The sequence below is a fragment of the Esox lucius genome, chromosome 23 (assembly GCF_011004845.1).
Source record: "Esox lucius isolate fEsoLuc1 chromosome 23, fEsoLuc1.pri, whole genome shotgun sequence".
Taxonomy (NCBI): domain Eukaryota; kingdom Metazoa; phylum Chordata; class Actinopteri; order Esociformes; family Esocidae; genus Esox; species Esox lucius.
Window position 1 is genome coordinate 8,122,234 of NC_047591.1, and position 27,605 is coordinate 8,149,838.

General features: G+C 45.6%; 1 protein-coding gene across 4 annotated transcripts in view; it reads left to right on the forward strand.

Annotated features, from left to right (window-relative positions):
- celsr1a (cadherin EGF LAG seven-pass G-type receptor 1a) overlaps positions 1-21,031 on the forward strand; it is a 78,717-nt gene extending 57,686 nt beyond the window's left edge. For 2 of the 4 annotated variants that reach the window (XM_013140127.4, XM_020042893.3), the window contains 27 exons: positions 2,128-2,294; positions 2,429-2,614; positions 2,745-2,858; positions 2,964-3,138; positions 3,303-3,444; positions 4,620-4,740; positions 5,026-5,209; positions 6,171-6,272; positions 7,115-7,209; positions 7,601-7,810; positions 8,270-8,453; positions 8,655-8,801; positions 9,386-9,569; positions 10,176-10,343; positions 10,434-10,560; positions 10,652-10,852; positions 12,595-12,769; positions 14,592-14,704; positions 15,031-15,110; positions 15,284-15,410; positions 15,683-15,808; positions 15,933-16,072; positions 16,895-17,001; positions 17,220-17,384; positions 17,537-17,812; positions 18,002-18,302; positions 19,577-21,031. In XM_013140127.4, coding sequence (XP_012995581.2) covers positions 2,128-2,294; positions 2,429-2,614; positions 2,745-2,858; positions 2,964-3,138; positions 3,303-3,444; positions 4,620-4,740; positions 5,026-5,209; positions 6,171-6,272; positions 7,115-7,209; positions 7,601-7,810; positions 8,270-8,453; positions 8,655-8,801; positions 9,386-9,569; positions 10,176-10,343; positions 10,434-10,560; positions 10,652-10,852; positions 12,595-12,769; positions 14,592-14,704; positions 15,031-15,110; positions 15,284-15,410; positions 15,683-15,808; positions 15,933-16,072; positions 16,895-17,001; positions 17,220-17,384; positions 17,537-17,812; positions 18,002-18,302; positions 19,577-19,601 — 4,142 coding nt within the window. In that variant the 3' untranslated portion in view covers positions 19,602-21,031. The remainder of the gene's footprint in view (positions 1-2,127; positions 2,295-2,428; positions 2,615-2,744; positions 2,859-2,963; positions 3,139-3,302; positions 3,445-4,619; positions 4,741-5,025; positions 5,210-6,170; positions 6,273-7,114; positions 7,210-7,600; positions 7,811-8,269; positions 8,454-8,654; positions 8,802-9,385; positions 9,570-10,175; positions 10,344-10,433; positions 10,561-10,651; positions 10,853-12,594; positions 12,770-14,591; positions 14,705-15,030; positions 15,111-15,283; positions 15,411-15,682; positions 15,809-15,932; positions 16,073-16,894; positions 17,002-17,219; positions 17,385-17,536; positions 17,813-18,001; positions 18,303-19,576) is intronic. The other 2 variants (XM_020042894.3, XM_020042895.3) reach the window with 2 other exon arrangements.
- The last annotated feature ends 6,574 nt before the right edge of the window (positions 21,032-27,605 follow it).

The window sequence follows — 27,605 nt, forward strand, 5'->3', positions numbered from 1 at the left end:
CTGTTTCTGCAAAACAGCATATACTTTTTTTTAAAATAAACAATCCATCCCTGTCTTTGGCCCCGTACCTCTGCAATGCCAGTCCTTTGATCCCAGAAGGTTCCATGGAGGAGAGAACCGAGCTCCTGTAGTGTTTCTATCAAATAGTCATACAGTATGGAACCCATTCATACAGTATAGGACCAAGTCATACTGTACGCAAGCCAGTCATACAGTATAGAACCCCTACTGTACATACTGAATAGAACCCATTCATACAGTATAGAACCCAGTCCTAATGTATAGAACCCCTTCTTACTGTGTAGAACTCAATCATACTATATATAAATACACATTCATACAACAGGTCTGTACTGCGCTAGTGATTAATGGGTGTGTGAGTTGCTACACAGATATATGACCCAAGTCAGTGTGGGGTTACATAACTCGGTTAAGATGACTCTGCTTTGATCCTGTATATTCTCTTGCTCATATCCCGGATGGCTGTGGGTGAATGTGTGTTGGTGTGTGAGTGTGAACATGCTCTAATGATATTGATTTGTGTTTGCAGTGTTTTCTGAGTGTTTTGTGGTCAGGTCTTGTGTAAGGCCGGGAGCTTGGTGCTGAAATGGCGCATGTGTCTAAAAGGGTTAAACTGACTGACTAATTCTGTGCCTGTCCTGTCTCGCACACAAAGGAGTCCAATGGCAAGTGGAAATGCTGTTGTGTGTTTGTGCATGTTTTGTCAGGATGTTGTCATAATGCAATATATTTGTTATGGAAGCTGTCCCACTCCAGGGTAATAGAAGCCAATCTCTTGCCAAAATAGATAGTTATATCTACCGGAGTGAGATGAATGCTCCAGTAGGACGATGAGTAATAGTTGTGCTGAAATATAACAGTAAGAGGATAGCTTTGATTTCCTCTCTAGGGCCAGCTTCCAAACAATGACAACACACACAGTGATAAAATATGTCCTCCAGTCATCTGGGCTGGATGGGGTAGCTGTGTAGTGGCGCCAGGAAGGAGATACAGGAGCTGAAGTTGGACTGAGGAAAATAAGTAACATGGAGTGGTTTGGCTGCTCCTCAATCCCCCTGAAAGTATCCTGTGGTATCTGGCCCCAAGAGGTTAGCAGCAGATCCTTCAATTCTTGTAAGTTGTAAGGTGATGCTACCATGGATCAGACCTGTTTGTCCAGCACATCCCACAGATGCTCAATCTGATTGAGATCTGGGGAATTCGGAGGCCAGGGCAACACCTTGAGCTCTTCATTAATTTCCTCAAACCATTCCTGAACAATGTGTGCAGTGTGGCAGCGTGCATTAACCTGCTGAAAGCCACTGCCATAATGGGATGTACCTGGTCTGCAACGACCTTTAGGCTGGTGCCACTTGTCAAATTGACATCCACATGAATGCCCAGACCCAGTGATGCAAAAGAAAACGGGACTCATCGGACAAGGCAACCTTCTTCCACTGCTCCAAGGTGCAGTTTCAACACGCGCGTGCCCATTGTAGGCGCTTTCGACGGTGGACAGGGGTCATCATGGGCCCTCTGACCGGTCTGCGGCGACACAGCCCCATACGCAGCAGGATGTGTTGTGCTGTGTGTTGTGGCACTTTCTGACTCTGCCCAAACTTTGACATGTGCCCTTGTCAGAGGACTCAATCCACCTGTGAGCGGCCGTAATGGTTCGGCTCATCAGTGTACGTTGTGGATTTACTTGTGGTCACATTACCAGCTGATCTGTGTGTGTGTTTAGGCCTCTCAGGTGCCCTGTACCTGGAAGAAACACAAACATTTCACCTTCTCGGTTTTGCACGGTGTACATTGTTTAGCTTTTCGTAGACGTCGCAAAATGACGCATGTTCAAAAATGTAATAGTATCCAGAGTGTCTGATTCGTCAGATAATTACAGTGTGTGTCGACTGTGTGCATTCGTAGAAATGTGCCCTGGGGAGAGGAGGGATATGGGAAGAGAGTTTAGGCTGAAGGTGTCTTACAGTGAAACAGCTAGCGATCGCACAACACTTGGGTTGTGCGCCGTGTCGATAAGAGGGAAACATATTGGTCATTTCTTTAAAAGGTGCTTACAGTATTCCGCGGTGTGTTCAGTGTCAATCTGATTTCTTCCCCCATTCCCAGTCATGCCGTCCCCGCAGCACTTCGACGGCCAGGCCCTGGTGTCGTGGAGCGACCCTGACGTCACCATCGCCGTGCCCTGGTACATGGGGCTGATGTTCCGGACGAGGCAGGCCACCGGCACTCTGATGCAGGCTAACGCCGGAGACTTCTCCACTGTCAACCTCCTGGTGAGGAGCAGCACTGATACGCAATGACGACAACAAAGCCAGACTGTCAGAGAAAGGCAGTTCCGACACACAGGCCACCTATTCAACTTCTATTGACCATGTAACTCGACTCTCTCTTCCCCTCCCTCCCTCAGATAAGTGGTCAGTACGTGAGGTTTGAGGTGTTTCTGGGCTCCAGGCAGGTTGCGGTTCTTGGCTTCCCTCAGGTCCGTGTGAACGATGGAGAGTGGCACCATGTTCTGGTGGAGCTGAAGAGCTTCAAAGACAGCAAGGACATCAAGTACCTGGCCCTGGTTTCACTGGACTATGGCATGTTCCAGGTGCAGAACCGCTTACATTCTGTTGAACAGAACATTTGTTAGCCTCATGAGTTGTTGATGAAATCCTGAGTTCATGAAGCACTATTTTGTCGTGGTTACCAGCGAGGTCTCACTTTGTGCGTGTCTTCAGGGGACGGTGGAGATTGGGAATGAGCTGCCTGGGCTGAGGCTGAGGGCCCTGTATCTAGGTGGTCTTCCTGGTGAGGGGAACCGTGTCCACGATGGCTTCACCGGTTGTATACAGGTAGACTGAATGTGATACTGAATGTAGCGAAGTAGACGGTTCCACTCCTCCTTGCGCGTCCGTACCTGGGACTTAACGGAACGCGTGTGTTTGGTCGCTCCCCAGGGTGTTCGTATGGGGGAGACGTCCAACAATGTGGCCAACGTCAACATGCTGCAGGGCTTGAAGATCCGTGTCGAGGAGGGCTGTGACCTGGCTGACCCCTGTGACTCCAACATCTGCCCCGAGAACAGCCACTGCAGCGACGACTGGAGCGCACACACCTGTGTCTGCGACCCAGGTAACACACACGCGCGCTGGACCCACCCGAGCCTGTTATCTATTGTCGCTTCACAGCCTTTGTCCGAAACCTGTTTGCCGCACCAGTGTTGTCCGTCTTTTCGTTATTTAACGCGGCGTGATTCGACATCCTTTTGACCCGGCGCGACCTGTGACCTTTCCCAGGGCACTTTGGAAGGGAGTGTGTCGACGCGTGTCACCTCAACCCCTGCGAGCACGCGTCCGCCTGCGTCCGCAAACCCAGCTCCTCCCACGGCTACACCTGCGAGTGTGGACAGAACTACTACGGGCAGTACTGTGAGAGCAGGTGAGAACATACCAATACGCTCCCCAATAATGGTCCTGCTGCCGGTACTGGGAAGGTCCTTGTGAGCAAGTGCCTGTGTGAGTGCCTGTGTGAGTGCCTGTGTGAGTGCCTGTGTGTGTGCGTGTGCGCATTCGCGTGCATGTGCGTGTCTTGGAATCGCTCAAGGCTGCAGGGGAAACACACGGTTCGCATACCTCCAATTTTAACGCAACATCCGATTGTTCTCATGTCAGCCTAATCAACCTTTCCACCCCTGCCTTCCTCTCGGCTGTTTTACGAATATGCATCTCGTCTTTCACCCGATTGGCTGTTACAACGGTAGCACCGCATGCCTTAATTCAGAACAGTCCTTCTCCAGCACCTGCTGTGAGTCTCCCGGCAACGAAGCCCAGATGGCTTCTCAGAGATCTGAGCTCTTTAGTGGTTTTTTTCCCCCCTCCTCAAACTGGTCCCAGATCTGCCTTTGATTAGAGCAGGAATCTGGCGTGAGTCTCAGACCCAGGTCCCAGGGGTTTATTGGTCTGTTGTTCTAGACATTAACTGGGTCTTGTAACAAATGTGTTGTGTGTGTGGTGTGTATTGGTTTGGATGTGAATGGGGGTCTGGTAGCGATCATGCATGTGTGTATGTGTTTGTTTTGGCCATGAAAGGAAGCACAGAAGGTCAGGTGATCTTTAGACCAGCTTTGCCTACATAAGCTTCAGGGGCGTAACCGGACCCAGTTTTAGCGGTTTTAATTACCCAGCTGCAGCTGACATGAAACTTGTGCTCTTGGTGGTAGATTCTTGGTAATTGTTCTGACCCCTATGTCGTACATGGTTTCCTGTCTGAGGCAAGGTGTAGGAAGTGCTGTTTGAGCCTCCATTGGGCTTTGAGCTCCACAAGAACTGCTACAGGAAACAACTTAGCCCCTATCACACACACCCCTGACGTCCTATCTGCCCTTATCGGACCCTGCCATCAGCCCTCACACATGTTGGTGAACGAGTGTTTGACTCCATGTGTAGTCTCACTTCAGAGGACGTTTATACTAGATTTGACCGAGTTAAATGCGGCTGGCTGCGAAGACCTGTGGCTGTGAATGGACATTGACAGCACTCGGCCTTGTATCTTTTGATCTCATGTGACTCCTCCCGGATGTGCTTAAGTGAAATGTTAACGGGTTGTCCTGTCAGGGTGGAGAAGCCGTGTCCTCGCGGGTGGTGGGGGAACCCCATGTGTGGCCCCTGCAACTGTGACGTCACCAGAGGGTTCAACCCTGACTGTAACAAGACCAGCGGAGAGTGCCGCTGCAAGGTGAGAAGACCAATGCCAGTGTTCTACTTCACAGGCCAACCAAGGGTTTTTCAAAGGTTTCTTTTCACAGTTCTCAGTTGCCAGTTTCCTCTTGAAGTCCAGTTTTGCTACTCCAGTACAACACACCTAGTTTGTTCACCATATTGAAATCATTCATTCATCCCAAATGAACCATCCTTAAAACATTGGGCTAAATACTAGTGAAAGAGAATTCTTAGCCTGCTAACTGTTACTGACTGTGCTAACAACGAATTGCTAACTCTACGCCCCCCATGCCCTCCCCAGGATAACTACTACCGGCCTGCGAGTGAGGACACGTGTTACCCCTGCGAGTGCTTCGCTCTCGGAGCCCACTCACGCACCTGTGACCCCCACACCGGTCAGTGCCCCTGCAAGGCTGGGGTCATCGGACGCCAATGCAACCGCTGCGACAACCCCTTCGCTGAGGTCACCGCCACCGGCTGTGAGGGTACGTATACAAATACAGGCGATTTCTCCCATGCGCACGTTAACTTGGCCTAGCGAACGCTAAGAACTAGCACCAATTTCACCAGAGCAAGGTGTCCACTAATACAGACGTGATGCTTGGGCGACTCTCTCAAGAACCAGATCCATCCTAATCTGTCACCGCTGTGCTTGAACTTAGATCTCAGCCTTGTGGCAACCATACGGGAGGTTTTCACCGTCATGACCACGTAATCAGACTGCATTACTTAGATTGCCACGACACAGCCGCCAGTTTAAACCTGGTTTCTTTTTTGGATTAGGCTACCAGGCTTGTAATGCTGATGTGAATGATCTATTTACGTTGTGTAACTATTTAGGATTACTGCTGTAATATGCTGGCCTGTTGAGCTATTTCACAAGGCTCGCAATCGTCATGTCTGTAACTTTAACCCATAATAAAGTCCAAGGCACTAATTGGCACTCAAGATGTTTTTTAACACACTGCTATCACCATACTCAGTAAAGCCCCCTCTTTCTCTGCTTGTTCTTTCACATTCAAGAAATTCAGCAGACGCACTTATCCAGAGCAACTTACAGTACAAACGTAACTTGTGATCTGAAAAAGGTCTCCTAAAACCGAAATCTCCTTTGGCTATTAATAATTTCAATCTTCTACAACCAATGACTAGAACAACTTTCACTCCTTCAATTCCCGTCAGATGTTTTTTACATTATTTATGTGGTTATGTTTGTTGTCCTGTGCTCTGTATGTATGGCTCTGGCCAAGTCGTCATTGACAATAGGAATTGGTTCTCATATATAATGGTAGGTATTCCCAACCACAGATGTAGGATCAGGTTACCTTTACCACCATAGTTATCATAACCATGTGGGGATCACACAACATCTGACCCTGTGTCAGTGATTTGGCTTTAGGGAGACCATGTTTAACTGTGTGCCATCTGTCCCCCCTGATCTCTCAGTGGTGTATGAGGGCTGTCCCAAAGCCTTCGACCAAGGGATCTGGTGGCCCAAGACCAAGTTCGGCCGTCCAGCGGCCATGAACTGTCCCAAAGGATCTGTCGGTGAGTTACTATGAAGTCCAGACATTACACCGCAGGCTCACTCACCATAACACTCAACCCTCCTCTTACCGTACCAAATGCTTCAAAGGTTTTTATTCACAATGATGTTCTGGCTGCAGAATGGACATTGTGTTGAGGAGTCTCTCGGTTCCTATCAGCTCTCTCAGTGGACTGCTCATTAACACAGCACGACAAACAGGCCCTTTCATTGGTCCATCGGGAAGACTCTGTCATTGGCCAATTGGTCTCTGGAGGACAGCAGACGGAGACTAACGCTGGCTATTTTAAGGAAGTCTTGGCGAACTGTTCTGGGAGACACATTCATAATGCCACTTTGTGTGCGTGTGGGGGTGGCCCGTTGGTTATGGGGTGGGGCTCTTGCTTCCCATTGAGCCAAAGCAATACAGTTAATAGGCAGGGCAAAGACGTAACCTTGTCAACCTGGCACCATTAAACCACAGTAACCCTGTCTTTACCCCCTCCCCCAGATACCCCCCGTCTCCACGGCAACCCTTTGTTGCCCAGCCAGTCTCTCTCTTGGTACATTTATATTGGGCGACAGGACTTGGCTCACGTAAACCGACGGCCCTCTGTTAGTTGTAACTGTTAACGTGGTTCTCTGTTCACCCCTTGTTTGGGATTAACGATAATGACTGGGCTTTTAAAGGATTCTTTTCCAACTTATGTGTAGCCATCACCTGGTGCTAGACTGAGGGCTTCTTACTACTATTCCTCTTCCACTCTTTTTGTTGTTTCTTCTCTCTCTAAGTACTGCTATCCTTCAACGTGTTTCTTTTCTCTCTCTAAGTACTGCTGTCGGTCAACTTATTTTCTCGCCCCAGGAACCGCTATCCGCCACTGTAATGATGAGAAGGGCTGGCTGCCACCTGAACTATTCAACTGCACCACGGTCTCCTTCTCCCAGCTCAACAAAATGGTGGGTGGCCCAAGGACGGTGTGCCTCGTTTCTATGCATTCCAGAAGCTTGTGTGCGTATACACAGTGCTTTTAAATCTCTGCCCGAACAGTGATACAGCATTTACATATGAAAATCTAGACATAGGACTTAAGCTTTCTTGTTTTCTGAACACAGATACTGTAGCTTATCTCAGCCTGGTCACATGTTATTTGGATAAGGCAGGCTAATAGTTATGACTGGAACAGAATTGGCCTGTATCAGTATTAATTTGTTTGATACTTTTCCGTTAAGTCCATTCCAGCTCTAGTCCTCATCTCACCAGCCTCCCAGTCCATATGCTGCGTGAGTAGCTGTCTTCAGTCTGTCTCCTTGACCCTCTGTTCTCCTCTGTGCTCCTCTGTTCTCCCAGAATGAGGAGATGCATCGTAACCAGTCCAGGATGGATGGGGAGCGCTCCAAAGCCATCGTCCGCCTGCTCCACAACGCCACCAACCAAACGGACAGTTACTACGGCAACGACGTGAAGACGGCGTTCCAGCTGCTGACCAGGGTCCTCCAGTACGAGAGCCAGCAGACGGGCTTCGACCTCGCCGCCACAAGGGACGCAGAGTTCAACGAGGTGCGGAAGTGTTGCCCAGGATGGATTTGATCGGTTCGGTATTGTGTACAGCAGGACCGCTGTTAAATGAATGGATTTGATTAGACCGCCTGGCTGACAAACCAGCGCATTGCAAAATACTTATTTCTACGTGCCTGCACAGTACTCAAAAATATTATCTTCCTCTGAAGGTTGTAACTGTGTCTTTGTGTCAGGGAATTAAGGAGGTGGTATCTGCCCCCAGAACAGTGTTTTATTGAACAGTTACATAGAGGGAGACAGTCACTATGGGAGCACTGGGCAGGCCAGGAAAAATAGCGGCCTCCACAGGCTTACTTCTCGTAGCGTCTGGCCCATTTCAATAAACCCAGGTTATTATATTATATAGGTGATGGGTGTCTGGGAGTAGTTTGGTCTGCCAGGAATAGGGGATGGACTATAGAGTACTGTCTGACTGACCTGCTCTCTATCTGAACACAGAACCTTGTGAGAGCGGGCAGTGCCATCCTCGACCCCGGCACCAAAGACCACTGGGAGCACATCCAGCGCACCGACGGGGGCACCGCCCTCCTGCTGCGTCACTTTGAGGACTACGCCAACACGCTGGCACAGAACATGAGGAAGACCTACCTCAAGCCCTTCACTATCGTCACGGAGAACATGAGTGAGTGAAGTCACATTTACCATCTGAAGAACAGAGGATTTCAGAGTCCGGGACCAGTATCACTAATTTAACACTGTGTGAACTTCACTGCAAAAGACCTGCATTTATATGAAGTGAATTTGAAACATGTCTATATTTTTAGACATTGAGCCATTCCCCGATATTGGTTCATCCTTTGTTTTCTCTCATTCTCTGTCCTAGTCATTGTTCTTGATTATCTGGACTCGTCCGTCCCTGAGCCGGCCTCGTTCCCTCGCTTCCATGAGATCCTGGAGTACTACCCCAAAGAGCTCACGTCCTCTGTCCACTTCCCTCATTTCAACACGAGATCGCCGGTCCCCAACAAAGGTACACTGCTCCGTAAAATGAAAAGTGTCTTCTGTCAAGTCGCAAATGGCATAATAGGTGGACTGGCTGCCGTTTTGAGTGTATCTACAGTTGTAATGCAGGAAATATAAGCAGGAAGTGGATCCATCTTTCTGAGAAGTGATTGGTTGAAATAGCTCTAAAACAATTGCCTGGGCCACATCAGTTCAATGAATGAGCCTCATTTCGATTAACATTGAACATTAAACGTGGGTTTGAAGTTCAAGCCCATTCTACTCACGGTCTGTTTCTATAGTCTGCTCGTCCTACCAATAACTTTGGCAAACTGTTTGACTGGGATTCATGAAAACAGCTGTAACCTCTTAAATGAACACAACCAGTGATTGTGGTTAAACTCCAAAAGTAGTTTGCTCAAGCCTCATACCATAAACCAAAATGATTCATCCCTGTTGCATCAATGGCAATCTACCATGTAGGAAGCATTTCATGTGTATACGCTATGTGTAACTCCCTTTCTCTCTCTCTTTTCTATTCTCTCTCGCACTTCTCTTTTTCTCTCTCTCTTCTATCCATCTTCTGTCTCCTCTCTTACTCTTCTCTCTCAGCTGAGCCAGACCCGAGCGCAGAGCCATCTCAGACCCAGTCCCCGAAAGAGGAAGATCACACCCTGTCAAATAAAAGACGGCGCCACGTCGAGTCCGCCCCTCCGCTTGTTGCCGTGGTAACGGTGTTTAGGTCATTGGGTCAGCTCCTCCCTGAGAGATATGACCCAGACCGTCGGAGCCTCAGGTAACCAGGGCAACACTACGCCACGTAGTGAAGTGTTACATGACCGCACTTTGCTTTCCACTAAGGCTATGTAGCTAATCTTGTCATCACAACAACGACATAACCTGTCAGATTAATCATGTGAGGCAGTAGATATGGCAGCTGTATTTGGGTTGGCACAAAGTGTCGTTTACTTAAGGTCAGCTAATTTCCTCGGCAAACTGCGGGTGTTTGTCTCACATATCATTGCCATGCTGTCTGGGTCTTTCAATGTATACGTTTGGACCACTCAACGCGCTGCCTAATTTATGATCCAACCGTATCATTTCCAAATGAAGCCTACACACTGAAGGTACACTGTGGAACAGTTGGTTCGGTTTGTCATAATATTTTTGCCTATGTGTGTGATTATTGCTGAGCTGGTACCAGAGGGCACCATTTGGCACATCGCCAAGCGGCCACCAACTTCTGGGATATTATATGTAGGGAATTCCTTAAAAGGAGATAGCTTCAGGCTGTGTGTTTGTACATGTGTAAACTTTACTTGAAAAATCAATGCATTAGATTGTGCTCGCTCATTCTGGTTCATTTGTGTGTGTGTGTGTGTGTGTGTGTGTGTGTGAGCAGGCTGCCCAACCGTCCAGTGATCAACACCCCCATAGTAAGCACGGTGGTGTACAGCGAAGCCTCCCCCCTCCTCTCCCCCCTGGACCCGCCCATCACCCTGGAGTACACCCTGCTGGAGACGGAGGAGAGGACCAAACCTGTGTGTGTTTTCTGGAATCACTCCATCACGTAAGTAACACACAAACGCACACACTCACAGTCTCGCTGTCTCTCCCTACATAGTATTTAATCTGTGTGCGTGTGTGTGTGTGTATGTAGGGTTGGAGGTACTGGAGGCTGGTCTTCTAAGGGCTGCGAGCTGCTAGACAGAAACAACACCCACATCAGCTGTCAGTGTAATCACATGACCAGCTTCGCTGTTCTCATGGACATCTCCAAGAGAGAGGTAGGCTCCCATGGGCATGCTCTGGACGTAACGCTAGATATGGCTCTGGCCTGTCAGCTAATGACTGGGATCACTGGTCTTCCTCCCCCAGCATGGTGACGTGTTGCCCCTGAAGATTGTGACGTACACCACAGTGTCGGCCTCCCTTGTAGCCCTGCTGCTCACCTTCATCCTGCTGGCTCTGCTCCGGAAGCTCCACTCCAACCTCCACAGCATCCACAGGAACCTGGTGGCGGCCCTCTTCTTCTCGGAGCTCGTCTTCCTCATCGGCATCAATCAGACGGACAACCCGGTGAGTTACAGTCAGCCGCCGACACCTATGACCCCGATGCTAACCCATCAACTCTGACCCCCATCTCTGAACCTGATTCTGACCCTTAACTCGTCCCCCGGACAGTCAGACGATGAGATGACCTTAGATGACAGACCAAATGAATGGCCTGTAAGCGCTCAACTTTAACCCCTACCTCTGAATTCCTGACAACGACACTGGTCTCTACCCTCTGGTGCTCTGAACACAAAATGTGGAGAGCCTTGCAGAGCAAAAAGAACATCAATTATCATTGCTGGTCATGTGGGTTATTGAATCCCCACGTGTTGATTTCCAAAGGGAAGGGATAACCTGGGATAGCCCGGGAATGAAGCATGACATTTTTCTTTGCTTTACGAGGCTTAATCACTATTGTTGAGCTGGGAATAGGTCACGCTCGGCGGGAATATCGCTGTGGGAAGTCTCTGAGGCTGTGTGCCTGAACACGACGCCGTTCTTGTTCAGAACCATATCTCAGGGTTCAAAACGCACGCAAACAACACAGAGAACCTCTTCAGTCCGCCCGCAGTGGTTTTCCTGTGCCTGTGGCTGTGCCTGTGCCTGTGGCACAGCGCTTTCTGTGCAGGGATTTCTGTTTCAGGAACATTTAGAGCTAAAACGTGTTCTTTGCCTGCAGCCAATCCAGGTCTACCGCTGACAGGAGCTTAGTGTCACAGGTCCTTCCTGAGAGTTGCTCTTTGTCTGCTAGATTTTTCTAGATTATACATATAATGCTAGGCTAATAGTGCTAGAGCTGAGGAATTTACTGTACTGATAAAGACTAACCACACCTCTGTTGGATCCCGCACGTAATTCACCCTCTGAGGTGTCTGATGTGGTGTATAAATGGGAAAGCTAGCCTGACGGTTCCATCCCAATCAAGTAATCCAATAGCGTATTATTATTCTTTAAATTGTTTTTTTTTTTGTATGAAGTTGATGCAATTAACCATGAAATGTATTGCACATCACCAATGTGCCCGCATACACACACACACACACACACACACACTGCTTCTAATAGGCCTGCTGTCCCTCCAGGCCTGTGATAGAGACATGTTGTTACTGGTGCTTAACTGTTTAAACCTCAGAGATGTAGTCCCTGTCACTCACACACAGGCCTGTGTCTTTCTCCATAGTCCTCCTATAGCCAAATCAAGTTTAACTACATTATCACTTGTAACTAAGGATGCGGTCTGACTCACTCTCTGTGCTTATCAAGTGCTGTGTATGTGTGTGCGTCCCTGTGTTTCTAATGGTAGGGAAGGAAAATCTGTCTGGTCCTCAATTTAACAAGGAGCTTTATCTGACTTTAGTTTAAGTTTAGGGTTAGATTTAGGCAAACAATTAGTGCTAGTTAAGGTTAGGTTTGGCCTTATGTAAAATAGTTGTTTTTAATGGTTCAATATTGCCGTTGAGCACCTTGATAGTAAAACCTATGTGTGTTTGTGTGTAAGCGTGTGTGTGTGTGTGTGTGTGTGTCACTGCAGTGGAATGTTCAGTCTCAGCCTTGGGCCATCTTCTCTCCCTCCTTGCTAGGGGGTTTCCAAAAACACTGCATTCTTCCTGGAATGAGAAAGAAAGGGAAGGACAGAGAGATGGAGAGGCATAGAGGGAGGGCCCTGGCTGTATAACAGGCATTGGATTAATAGTTGGTCGTAATCGGGATTTGAACAGCGGTCCCTGCTGATATCTGAGCCTGTTCCTCTGTGTGTCTGTATATAGTTTGTCTGCACGGTTATTGCCATCCTGCTCCACTACTTCTACATGTGCACCTTCGCCTGGATGTTTGTGGAGGGCCTTCACATCTACCGCATGTTGACCGAGGTCAGGAACATCAACCACGGTCACATGAGGTTCTACTATGCCATGGGCTGGGGTATACCTGCAATCATCACAGGTAAGGACACCACACCACACACACATACACACGCAACACTTACAGTCATTGACCCCAGTAAATCACTAAGTCAAGGAATACCTGAGTTCAGGTCTTTTGAAAGATTCAGGCATTTTAAATCACTGATTTGATTAATACATTATTTTGTATAATAACTAACAAATTCACTATTTATTTTCTCCAACAATAATCACATTTAAATAATTTTCTCAATTAAATAATAATAACTAAATAGCTTTGGAAAATGAAATCTGAATTCAAAATATTGATTTACAGGTATATATAATTTAAAACATTGTAATTTATACATGAAATGTATCAATAATAATGATCTAAGTGCTGTAATGTGAATGTGTGAATGTTTGTCATTTCTTTTGCATTTGTGTGCACTGGGCCGTGTTCCAAAGGATCAAAAATGCAGTTTATCTTAAGTGAATTGTGACTGATCTACAGATAATATTCAGTCGTTATTTATGATGCAGATGATTTGCAGATCAGTCAGTTATCTGTCGCCTGCGGTGGTTTTGTTTCTGTGGAACACAAACTTTCTGTTGAGCAATAGTGATTCAGGTGTCTTGAACAAATTGTTTATAATAAAGAATTAAAGCAATTAGGAATACACTCATTGTAGTGAAAAGACTAGTTTTAAATTAAATTATTATTATTTTGCAAACCGCACATAGTCCTAGACACTGGTATGAGGCAGAAACCATTTTGCTGTGCTGCTCTTCTGCCACCCGCCAATCACCCCCTCACTGTGGAGAACCTGGGAGAGAAGAAAGCTGAGAGAGATACAGAGAGTATGGAAAGACAGAGACAGTCACACTGAGAGAATGTGTGGGACAGTGTAAAGAAAGAGAAGAGAGAGAGACAGTGAGTGAGCTGAAGATGTAAACTCAGTGTAAAAAAAGAGGAGAGGGACAGTGAGTAAGCTGAAGATGTAAAACATTGTAAAAAAAAGAGAAGAGAGAGGGTCAGTGAGTGAGCTGAAGCTGTAAAACAGTGTAAAGAAAGAGAAGAGAGAGGGACAGGGAGTGAGCTGAAGCTGTAAAACAGTGTAAAGAAAGAGAAGAGAGAGGGACAGGGAGTGAGCTGAAGCTGTAAAACAGTGTAAAGAAAGAGAAGAGAGAGGGACAGGGAGTGAGCTGAAGCTGTAAAACAGTGTAAAGAAAGAGAAGAGAGAGGGACAGGGAGTGAGCTGAAGATGTAAAACAGTGTAAAGAAAGAGCCACCCTGAAGTGTCTTTCTAGTCTCCAGTGGGATCTCCTTCTGTCTTGTGGATTTCCTCTGGGTGATTAGATGTTTAGATCTCTGCCTGACCTCTGTGCTGACCTCTGTCCCGACGTCTGCGCTGACCTCTGTCCCGACCTCTGTGTTCTGTTCGAGCCTATATCACTGTCTATTGGGTTAGCCTGTTTTAAATACACCACAGGCATAATTTGGTTTAGTTTGAGGGCTCTAGGAAAATGTCCTGCAGTTCTACATTGAACCTGTTTAACCACACTAATGACATATTTTAGATGGGTTATTCATTACCCCTACTACTTAAAGCTTTGTAGTGGCATTTTACAGCTCCTTCAGCCTGAATTCTGGATGTCGGTCATTATAGATCGGTATAAGGTATTGCAAATTATTCTTTATTTTGTTACCTCTGAAATGAAGAAAGATCCCATGCGGCCCCATGAAATTGTGACCACCCAAACTTGTGGGTTGGGAAGCCCTGCTTCACAGTGAACAAGCCAGTCTGATTGGCCGACATTCCAATCCTTCTGTGTTTAATGACGGCTGAACAGAGCAGCAGCTAACTCTGTCCCATCTTCAGGTCTCGCTGTGGGTCTGGATCCTCAAGGCTATGGGAACCCAGACTTCTGCTGGCTGTCCGTCCACGATACCCTCATCTGGAGCTTCGCGGGTCCCATCTCTGTAGTTGTCCTGGTGAGTGCTTCAGCTAAATGGTGGTCTTCCTAATAATTCAGGATCATAACTTTCTGATTCGTTTAAGTGATGCCCTTTTGGAGTAGTTGGAGGTCTATTTTCCATAATAGTCAAAATATTACATCTTGAAAAGCAGTTCCTACGTGATTGTGTTGGAAATCTTTAACCTCTTATCTTGTCTGCCCTTTCCTGATCTTCCATTTCTTCTGACCTTTGCCCTCTCTCCCAAACTCCTCGGAGAATGCCGTCCTTGTGTTAGCGATGTTCAGTTGGTGGTTGTGAGTTCATTTGGTTTTGACTGTGTAGTGATCTTTTTCCCCTGGAAGGTCAACATCGTCATCTTTATACTGGCAGCTAAGGCCTCCTGTGGACGGAAACAGAGGTCCTTTGAGAAGTCTGGAGCCATGTAAGTATTAACTTATTGTACACACACACACACACCCACACACCCACACACACACATTTCCGATTAAGGATATCCAAAGTCACTGGGGTCAAAATGTTCCTTTTTGTCTTCCCACAAAGGTAGAGATTGCTGAACAAGTGTGTGTGTGTGTGTGTTGTAATCTTCCTCCTTAGTCCCGCCCTAAGGATGGCCTTCCTGCTCCTCCTACTCATCAGTGCCACCTGGCTACTGGGCCTTATGGCCGTCAACAGCGATGTCATGACCTTCCACTACCTGTTTGCCATCTTCAGCTGTCTGCAGGTGAGAGGCCAGGGAGGGCGTCGGGGTCAAAGGTCATTGGTCATCCGCTGTACCGTAGACTGGCTGAAATGGGCCCCCTTACAGTGTGACAGTGAAATCCATTGGCTTCAGCTGATAAAGTAGGAGTCGGACTATTGATCTGCAGTGAAGCCATAATGAATAGGATAACATTGTCAGGGGGAATCTGATCAGCGCTCCCATCGTGATCTGAGAATAGAGTTTGTAACACTTTCACTGACCTTCTACCTTCACCGCTTTCTCTCTCCTTGTAGGGTATCTTCATCTTCTTCTTTCATGTGATCTTTAATAAAGAAGTCAGGAAGAATCTGAAGAATGTCTTTACTGGGAAAAAGGCTTTAGCGGATGAATCCAGCACTACCCGAGCGACTCTACTTACTGTAAGTACACACACACACACACACAGAGAACACGCACAGAACACACACAATCGTGCGTAGGTGAAAAAACTATCATCAAACGAGATGTACTTACCGGTCTCTCCTCCCCCCTCCCCCCCCGCAGCGGTCTCTGAACTGTAACAACACGTACACTGAGGACGGCCCTCTGTACAGGTCAGCCATCGGGGAGTCCACTGTTTCCCTCCAGAGCACCGTCAGGTCAGCCAAGAGTCACAGCAGCTACCGTGCAGCTTACACACTAAGGTACCACGGTGGCGGTCGCATGGCAATGGCACAACTGTCTCTACCTCTCTGTCTCTCTCTGTCTCTCCGTCTCTCTGTCTCTCTCAGTCAATCTGTCTGAATCTCAGTTAAATCTCTTTTTTTCTATTCTCTCTATCTCTCTGTCTCTCTGGATCTCAGTGAAGTAGTTTTTTTTCTATTCTTTCTCTCTGTGTAGCCAGCTTGCCCACACTAACCCTATTATCTGGCCAAACCATTCCCCCGCTCTCTCTGTCCCGCTCTGTGCCCTGATCTCTTTCTCTCTCTCCCCTGATCTTTCAGTTTTCCTGACAGTTTTTTCTGTCTTTCCGAATATTATTTCACTTCGCATGAAAGAAAAGCATGGCTCAGCTTAACTTGGTGGTTCTGTACAGCAGGCGCACATTCCAGGAGAGACACACACACACACACACAACTATGGCCCAGCCCAGCAGGTGATGAGTGGCTGGCTTGGGGGGGATGGGTTAGCCTACAGAACCTGGTCCAATATTTCCGACACACAGCCAGCCTCTGGCGGTTGGCCTGGCTCCAACCCCAGCAAGCCCGTTCGCTTAGATCAGAAAGCAGAAGACAGGTTCGGCTACGAGTGCAGTATTTCATGACACCCCCCGGCTAATGTCTCAATCCATAAGTACTTGGCAACAGTAACTCGGGGAACAGCGATAAAGCTGGGGGAAATTCCAGTGTGCAGGTGGAGCGCTTGCAGATCGTGGACGCGGTCGGCTCCGTTTTAGTGGGTTCAAAGGCTTCGGCGGGTTTGCACCTGACTGGAACTAACCCGTGTCGACTTGATCTGTGACGCAGGGGGGACTCGGGTCAGAAGCCCAGTGTGTCGTCTGGGACAGCCAAGGCAGCACATATCAACATGGACGGATCTCTGTTCCACAGGAACGGCACTAAGGAGGGAGACGGTATGGCCAAACACCTTCTCACTCCCAGTTGTCCTTTTCAATAGAGCCAGGTGCATGGCAGTCTGTGTGTCAGTATTCATGGGCCGCTCTCTCTCTTTTTCTTTTGGTTGCTCTCCCTCCATCTCCCCCACCTCCCTCCATCTCCCCCACCTCCCTCCATCTCCCCCACCTCCCTCCATTTCGCTCCATCTCTCTCCTCGCCTCTCCATCTCCCTCAGATTCGGACTCGGACAGTGAGTTGTCTGTGGACGAGCACAGCTCATCCTTTGCGTCGTCTCAGTCGTCCGACAGTGAGGACGATGACTTGGACATCAAGCCCAAGTGGAACAACGAGAGGCAGCCTCAACACAGTACCCCGAAAGGGCCCGGCACAGCACCCAAAGGTACCCCGTCTGAACCCACGACACCGCTCAGATCACCGACGGCCTCTCGTTGGGGGTTTCATTCGCGTACCAGAAGGGTTGCGTTCATCATTTTACGTTGCTGTTTATGTACAGCCAAAGCGCTGACACTCCCCCCCCCCTGTCTGATCTAGTGGATGCGGTGTCCAATCACGTTAAACCTTACTGGCCCACGGAGGCGACGACAGCCAGTGACAGCGAGGACCCTGGGGGGGCGGAGCGGCTGAGGGTGGAGACCAAGGTGAACGTGGAGCTGCACCAGGAGAACAAACTCAACCACATCGGAGAGACGCCCCAGGACGCGGAGACCCCCACCAGGGAGAACGGACCTCCCAGCATACCCTCTAACGGGCCCTCTAATGGACCCCCAAGCCTGACCAACAGCAACCAACAGCTGGAGCCCAAGAAGGGTGAGAGACCCCTTCTTTTGCAGTATACAATGTATTCTTTTGTAAATACATTTTATTTGTTGATTTGTGTTTGGTTGTTTGTTTGTAATTCATTGTAAATCCTGTAATTCATTGACTCAAATATTCAGTCTTTAGACGTCGTGATTGGATGAATGAATTGCACCTTAACACGAATCCTTCACTCCTAAGGCATCCTGAAGAACAAGATCACCTACCCCCCCCCTCTGACCGACAAGAACATGAAGAACCGTCTGAGAGAGAAGCTGAGTGACTACAACCCCCCCACCATTTCCTCCTCCATCCCTCCCCCCATCATCCCTCCATCCAAGACCCCCTCGGTGGCGTCCAATGACGGCGTTCGCCCGGTGTCCGTGGGCAACAGCCTCATCAAGCCTCTGATCGCCCCTCGACCGCAGCAACCAGTCCGGGAGAATGGAGGCGTGGCCATGAAGACGATGACGCTCAACGGCGGCAACGAGTCCGACTCAGAGTGGGTAGTCAAGCTGGCAGCGTTACGAAGATCAGGGCCGCGGCCGAGCTGCTAATGGCTCTGAATTGGCCACTTCACAGGAAGCAGAATTTGTATTGGAATAGAAATGAAAAGAATTCTAGTGGCTTATTTGGTGGTCATAATAAGTCATGTTCCATTGACTTCAGGCAGGATTAACAATACCGTGATTTATCCTAAAACTATTTTAAATAACAGAGTCTAGAGATAGCCTAAAGAGAGTGATGTGTTTAGTCTATACTGATTCAAAATTCCTTTCAAGTGTCAAATTCTGCTTCCTGTGGCCTGTTCAAAAGTTTCAGATTCTGAACTGAACTGACGCTGTTGATGATGTCACGAGAGCATCAAAATGACTGCGGTTGACAAACGGCTGACTGATCAGAAAAATACAAATAAAATAACAACCTGTTATTGTATATCAGTCAGTCCCAATTCACCCGCGACAGATTGTTTTGATTTTCTCAAACAGCAGCTTGATTTAAACTCTAGTTCTCACTTGGAATTTAGCGGATTGCATCTGAGATATGTCAGAAATACAGCAAAATTCTAATGGTATGCATCAGTTGAGCATGTAGTACAGTGATGCACGGCCTGGCATGTATCAACTCTATAGTTGTCTGGTAGAAGGGACACGTTTTCCAGTGTCGCATGTCTGATAGAGCATGTGATCATGAATGAATGTCTCCAACTAGCATACACGATGAATGAATGTCTCCACCTAGCATACACTATGAATGAATGTCTCCACCTAGCATACACTATGAATGAATGTCTCCACCTAGCATACACTATGAATGAATGTCTCCACCTAGCATACACGATAAATGAATGTCTCCACCTAGCATACACTATGAATGAATGTCTACACCTAGCATACACAATGAATGAATGTCTCCACCTAGCATACACTATGAATGAATGTCTCCACCTAGCATGCACTATGAATGAATGTCTCCACCTAGCATACACTATGAATGAATGTCTCCACCTAGCATACACTATGAATGAATGTCTCCACCTAGCATACACTATGAATGAATGTCTCCACCTAGCATACACTATGAATGAATGTCTCCACCTAGCATACACTATGAATGCTGCATGTTATCTGCACTAGCTACTGCAGTTGTCTGGCTTCCCTGAAGACATCTAACCCAGCATGTCTCCCCACCCTCCATCCCTCCCTCTTGTCCTCCCTCCACCTTTCTCTCTATCCTGCCTTTCTTCCCTCCATCCCTTTCTTTCTCCCGGAACAGTGGCAGTAATGAAACTTCAATTTGACTCAGCAGGAAAACCAGAGTCTCTCTGCCCTAATGAGAGGAGGAGAGGACTTCTCCATGGACTAGAGGAGATTAGTGAAGAGGAGTAGAGGGGATGATGGGAGGAGAACAGTAAAGTAGAGAAGAGTAGAGGAAGTAGGGGTGAGGAGAAGAAAAGAGGAGGACGCGTGCCCCTGGACAATGGAGGAATGACCCATCGAGCCTCACCTCTCACCCTTGACCTCTCACTCTTCTCAGCTCCTAAGGAGAGCAGTATTACTACAGGGCCAAGCCTGCCAGTCAAAAAGACAATAAAAGGGAACGTATGTTTGGGACAAAACTGACTAGAGGAGGGCCCCTACCTGCTGGACCTAGGGAATCTTCTGTGCCAAACCACTGGACGATGAGGTGAAGAAAGACTAGAATGATCCCCAAAATGCACTGCAGGCTCAGGAGGAGTGGCTGCTGTTGGATCAGACACTTCTAAGAGCCTTTGGACTGATACGGTTGTGGGCGCATGGATGCATGACCACTGTGTCCCAGAACGGTCAGATAGTTGCTGTCCAGAGAAAGACTTCAAGGACTAAAAATCTTGTGGAGTTCTACAGGAAGATCAGAAGAAACCAAGACTCACCAAGTGCCCTGTTTCTTCAAGCTATGCGTACGGACAGCCTTTCACCCAATACTTTTAAAGTGTAATTAACGTGTAGATATTGAAACAAAAGAAATGCTATATTTTGTATTGGAACTGTGTCATCATTAATTAGAAACAAAAGTTCATGTTTGTAGATTTTAAGAAAATTGCATTTGTATAAAAAAAAAAAAACTTCCAGGAATCCTTCCTGACTGTGGAGAAATGAAGAGCTGTAATAGGACGCGTTCTTCTGTGGCTTGACCAGTAAACCTGTGCCTTTTCACTGTGCAAACCCCTCCCATCTGCACTCCAGGCAGGCCCAATAAAAGTATTTAACAGAACACATTTGTACACGTCTGGTAGTACAGATAGACAAGGTAAAAAGCCTTGTGATTATTGTTTGACTAGTACCCTAAAGGTTTCCTAGTCAGAAATCCCAGAGCCAACATGTTGTGCCCTTGAGCAAGGCACTTAACACTAATTGCTCCTGTAAGTCCCTCTGCATAAGAGTGTCTGCTAAATAACTAAATGTCATGTAAATAGATGGTATGCGGGCCTCTAATATCAAATGAACCACTACACAAGTAATGCCTTTATACCACTTCCTGTCATGTGATCAGCACTGTTCAAAATGCCCTTTTTTGTATGATCAAAGACACTGGACTTGTTTCATGTTACATATGTATATTTATTTTTATGGTTTCAAGACACTGGAAAAAAAACAATGATTGTAACTGTAAAATTAAAGATGACACGTTGAATTTTTAAATGCCTTGTCTGGATCTTGACTTCAGGCATCCCCCCAGGTCAGCCACTGGCCCGAAGGAGGAAGATAAACCTGTGACAGGAGGAGAACAGTGAAAGAATGACAGTGACAGAGAATAAACAGGGAAAATGTACTCTCAATTTTTTTTTCCCATGAAAGGAATAATGGCTGTCCTAATCTCATAACGGGTTCTGCCTGGGCATTGCATTATAGTGTCCTGCACTGTGCCAACCAGAACTGTGTGCTAGTCTGTCTGGCTGATGGATTGACCTGCTGTGGCTTTTAGAGTCCAGACAGTGACTGAAGCCCGGACCAGGACTGATCCTTTGTGGATCATTGGTGCCTACAGGTCCTGCTGTTTTAGTGTGTCATCCTTCCCGCCTGGTTGATGGTTACTGTAGTTTCACGGAATGGTCAACCCTAGACAACAGACGCACAATCCCTCACGGAAGTATTCAGTGTGCCAATATGATAAATGCCACATTGAAAGAGACTCAACAATGACATCCGTTCAACAGGGCAGTGCGCAATTGCAGGCGTGTTTTAAGTGGAGCCTATCTTGACACCCTAAATTAGATGTGGCATTTATCATATTTTCTTGGTCGTTCTTAGACAAAATGGCTTCATTGGTGATGAAAGAAGTGACCCGTGGTTTAAGAACTGTCAGTGAGTGTTTATGATGACGGAGGAGGGGCAGGAATGTTTCCTCTTCCACCTGGCCAGTGTTTCTCTAATTATAATGAATACCAGGACGACCTGATCCTGGATCATTGCACCTGCTCTGAGATGTGCCATGACACAGAAACAATCTCTCTTAGCTACACTAGTCTAGTCTTAGCTTTAACTAGTCTAAGACCCAGATTTATTTCTGATCAGGTTAGAAGTTCAGAAGAAACTGCCCTTAATCATAAACCAGAACATCACCCTTTAAAGTGAATCCACGTTGTATTAAACCTCTGACATGCATTCTCATGGTGTAATAGCATAACCCACCTAAAAGCAAGTGGCGTTACCTGTCTCTCAATTCTGAATTCCAGTGTAAGCCTATCACCCTATTATTGGGTTTCTGTTTACTGCACAAGCAGGGATCTCACACACACACACACACACACACACACATTGCCAGCAGCACCAGATTAAGACTGAATGCACTTAACGGTGGTAGTACCTGAAAGCCTGCATGACAAATGAATGGTATGAGGCGCACTGCCCTTCTGCCTTAGAAAGAAATGGGAACTATTTCAGGAGCAGTCATAAACTGCACCAGGCCCCAGTTCAGACTCCGTACTACCTGAAATAGTTGAAATACATTCAGCTTCTTCTAGTCAGATCGTAGCGTCTTCCAACTGCAATTTATAGACTATTTGAAATCATTTTAAAATGGGGTTATAATGAAAGAATCATGAACGTATAGCATGTGTGGATGTATTTCATTTTCTTGTTTCCAGCACTGGCTTCGCTGATAGCAACCTAACTGAGTAAATTTGACTTATTACTGGGTTGTGTGGTGGTTCTACCTAATATCTTAACATGAACACACTGTCTGTCTTTCTCTCTGCATGAGGAGGAAACCTGCGAGGCCCAGTAGCGCGGTTCAGCTCAGCTCGGCTCTGTGTCGTGTGATAGGGTATACGTGTGGGTCAGGTTACTGGTGGTGGAGTCAGGGGACGTCAGTCAGCACAGTGACCACAGGTTCTACCACAGACGAACAAACCTGGTGTGGCTCAGACTGTAGAGGAGGTAGTAAGAGTTGGGGAGAGAGGCGCTACAGTCCCTGGTTGACCCCCCGAGACCAACAGCGTTCAAACCTCAAGATTTTTTGGGTCAGAAATCCAGTATTGTAGCCAACTCTATATCTTAGTTTATGACTTTCTAATCATGCTCTGTGTGCATCAATGTCGGTTAGTAGAGACTACACTAGTCTGCTGTGCCTCACCTCGGAGTCTCTTAAAGTAGGGTTCTCACTTAAATAATTCAGCTTCATCCCCGGTGGAGAACAGTCACACAGCGGGAGCCTTTTGTCCTTGTTGGCTCAAAACGTCCTATGACAATGATCCTACAGCGCCACCTATTGGTTTCTAAACAGTATTACACCTGATACATTGATATTGCAGATGCGTGTTTCATTTAAATCATTTAGCAGACTGTCTTATCCAGAGTTATTTGCATTAGTGAGTGCATACATTTTGTTTTTGTAATGGCCCCCCTAGGCAATTGAACCCACAATCCTGGCTTGACTACTTGGACATAAGATATCAGGGCTGATGCGTATGTATAAGGATTTGATTGAATCATTCTTGGTATGCCCGAATTCAACGTCTCTCAAACTTTATTGTGCCAGGCACTAGCAACACATGGCCTTGTTCCTCTGGGGATCACTTGCTTAAGAAAAATATTGTCTAAAGTCCGCTTATACAATTGTATGTTTTACTAATTAAAGCAGCACCAGCGTGATTCACAAATGTTAAACAAGGACCAATCAGGATGTTTTCGCAAAAGGGATTCTTTGTAAAAGTGTCTTTTTGTAAAAGGGATTTTGGAATAATATGAAATTTGTACTGTAAAAGGATAATTCAGTATGTTTGTAACATTTCCATGTTATTTATGCCTTCTTTAAGACCATTTTGTAACTAAATTTTGTAACTAAATAAATAAATATATTTTTTGTTCTAGTTTTCGTGAGCAACCACTGACAAACCACTCCAAGCTGTTTTATAATTGACTCAAAGTGTGGTAATCGTGATTGCATAAGAAGAAAACATGTGCAATAAGTCTTCTAGAAAACCCTCATTTGGGATTAACAGTTTTCTTAATAATGTGGCTGACTTAGGGTGCAGTGAGGGTTTGGAGGGAAGAGGGAGAGACTTAGAGGGAGGGGTGAAGGGCTAGGAAGGAGATGGAAGCTTTGGGTTTTTAGCATAGAGAAAGATAGAAGACTAGTGGGCAAAATTTGAGCACATCAGGAATTTTCACCATTTTAAAGTAGTCAAACTGTTTCTGACTTATTTATTACTTATTTGGCAATAATGATATGCGGGGCTGTATATGTAAATTCTGTGTGCTGCTTTTTTTGCTAGATCCCTTATGGAATTTGTTAATCTCAATAAGGCTCAACCTGGCAGAATAAAGGCTCAACCTAGCTGAAAAAATGTGTTGGTCCAATGTTTCACCAGCTGAAATAAAAGATGCCAGAGAAGTTCCATACACACAAAAGGCATATTTCTCTGACATGTTGTCACAAGCTTGTTGACAACACTGTGTCACTGAGAATTGTTATTTTCCCAAGATAATTCATCCAGCTGACAGTATTGGCATATCAACCATCTGATTAAACAGCGTGATTATCACACATGTGCACCTTGTGCTGAAATATGTGGCTTTGTGACAGAGCACAATGCCTCAGATGTTTTGTTGGAGCATGTGTTTGGCATGCTGACTGCAGGAATGTCCATCGGACCTGTTTCCCCGACATGCAACGTTCATTTCTCTGCCTCATCCCTACCAGCCATAACGTTTTTCAATTCCTCACCTGGCCACTGGGATTTGACAGTTCCAACAGTCAATTTCTTGATAAACTTGCTTATTAGCAACCAGAAGAAGCATACAGGCTTCAAGTTAAGTTGCACATGACCAAGTGAATCAATTAAAGCAAACAACACTTAGTGAAATGCCGAAGCACAAATGTTTACTATGAAAGTTACAACCCCTGAATTAACTCACAAGTACTAAGGTGGAAAAAGTCAAATAATCAATGACAGGGCTGAGATAATAAACTGTCTGGACTGTCTGTTCCTGGTCCAATCATTGGTAATCAGAGGCAACCAGAGGGAACCACTGGTAGACCATACCATCACTGGTACTAGACTGAAGACTTGCATTATCTTTCTGGAGCTCTTGTCCTCACAATAAACAGAGGTTGTCAGATAGTCATCACCACATACCTGTGAAGGCCAGGCACACCCACTCTACAGTATATCAACTTTATAAGACTATAACAGTCCTAACGACCAGTACTGAAACATACACAACTCAGATTGTCACTTATAATACCCGTAGCATTGCAGTTCGTGTGTATTGTGCGTTCAGTCTGTTCATAGATGACGACACAGGCGGATCCTTGCTTGAGAAGTTCAAAATGAACTCCAATGAAGTGCAGTTCAGCTTTAATGATCTCATAAGGATATAGTATCATTTTCACTTTGCCAGTGGGTGTGAATACTACGGAACACATTTTTAATGTGTTAAAACAGATACGGTCAATAAAAATGGATGATCAAGATGATCTACTTATAAATATTCTGCTAGTTTATCTAATAACCTGAAACCAATTTTCTCTCAGTCAGAAATATTACTCTGGACCTACTTTTTATAACAGCATCTCCATTCACATTGCTGTGTTTTCAGTTTGTGTTATTATCAAGTCCAAGGTCCACTTATCTAAATATGTCCAGAACATGAATATTAGTAAGTGGTCAATTTCATGGACATTGCGTAAAATGTGTTGCTTGTTGATTTTTAGAGCTGTTTTAAGAGGCAGATTAGTGGTGGACATATTTAGTGGTAGTCAATGATATTTGTTTTAATGAGCAATTGGTACTAAGGCAGCCAAGAGTGGTCTTATTCCAATGACTGTTTCAGGACAAATGTAATAATATAGGCACATTTTTATTGCTGACAATGCCCTCAGAGCCAACAGCTAAGGGAATTCAGATTAGGTTACTTTGACTAACTACATTCCTGTTACTCAGGACATACTATGATTCCTCTGTCCTCTGTTGCTTAACAGCACAGAGAGGACTGGAACGCTACCAAACCCAGACTACACACATACATACACACATATAACTGCAATACATGATGCACACTCATACACTTGTAAAGAGAACAAAAATGGATCCTAATATTTTAGATTTAGACAACATGTATTCAATAGAACTCCTTTGATTGTTGAACATTTGATATTTGTACCTAAGATCAAATATTTGTCAGGTGTTGGCCTTTGTCTCCATTAGCACACTGTATGATAGGGTTGGTGTGATTTTATGCTTTCCGATTACTTTTCACTATTCATCAGATTCGAATTTTGATAACACTGATCTTAAAGAAAAAATATAAATATTGGTATGCAGTATAATTTTTATGATATATATTTTTTTTATCATTGCATTTTTTTGTTTAACATTTTTTACTGTATAGACATATGAAGTTCTAGAGTAGGATCACTCTTTACAAAACTCCTTTCTCCAAGAAACCATTGTATGGATTACACTGAGTCAAAATATTAATACATTCATTGGTCTAATTTTTTGGTTCTAATTTTATGAGCAATCCCCCCCAAAAGCCCTCCAAGCTGTTCTATAATTGACTCAGTGTTGTAATAGTGATTGCATAAGAAGAGCACATGTGCAATAAGTCCTCTAGTCTAGAAAACTCTCATTTGGGATTAACCGTTTTCTTAATAATGTGGCTGAGTGTTAGAATGCAGGGAGGGTTTGAGGGAGTGAGGTAAGGAGGTAGGGAAGGAAAGCAGAAGGGGGAGCCAGGTAGTGGAAGAGAGGGGGGAGGGAAAGATGAAGGATTTGGGTGTCTTGCATAGAAAAAGATAGAGGACTAGTGATCAAAAGCCTGATATAGCACCAGTATAGGAAAGGAAAGGAAAGACCAAACCTCCATCCATTCCATAATCAAACACTAATCTCCTGTACACTTTTGTTGGTCAGAAAGGACGGAGGATATGTCAGGTCAGCGATATTCCATTTGCTGCACCTAGTTATCTACTATCTGATCTGGGGTTAGAGCCACAGGAAGAGGCTAATGTCAGACCAGAACCACACATTTGTTGGCCCAGTTGGTTCTTGACTGAGTATGCCTATAGGTGTGCTGTTATCTATTTTTATGGATTACATCAATCTCCAGTCTCCTCACTAAACCTGTCTCACAAAGGGCTGACATGAGATTCCATGATTCCTTTCTAGTGTTCTTATCTCATTATTAGGTTTCACAAGGGTCAAAGTTCACTTTGTTTAGACAGCCAGTCCAGTTAGATGTAGTGTGAACACAAAAAACAGCAGATCAGGCTGTACAACAGAACAGAGAGCTATCAGCTGATTGAGAATACAGAGAAGACCATTGTATGGTGACAAATGTTTGCTATTGCGTTAGCTACAACTGCATAAAAGGACAAATGGATTATATAATGTTTTTTAGCTTATTTCTGTAAATGATGGGCATTTGGAGTTCTGCCTTGTTTTTTTTCAGGGGAAACATGCCACGGTTTGTATTTTAAAACACTTCACAACTTTTTTGTTATATCATTAATTGTTTTTTCATTGCTGATAATATACACACATAGTATTTGTAATTGTTTTTTTTTGGCATATGTGTTTGTTTTGTTTATTAATTAACTTTTGCATATTCCATGACTAGTCTGATGGAAGAATAGGCCTCACTGTACTGTAAATCACTGTATAGTAACTATGTAGTCATGCTAAAAACTACCAGTAGCATATGGATGGTGCTTTGTTGTAATATTATCCAACAGCAATAGAGGATGCTGTGGGCATTGTCAAAGCAGAGTGGGAGGTACAGTAACAATAGCAAGGGCTGTCTTGTTGATAATTTGGAAA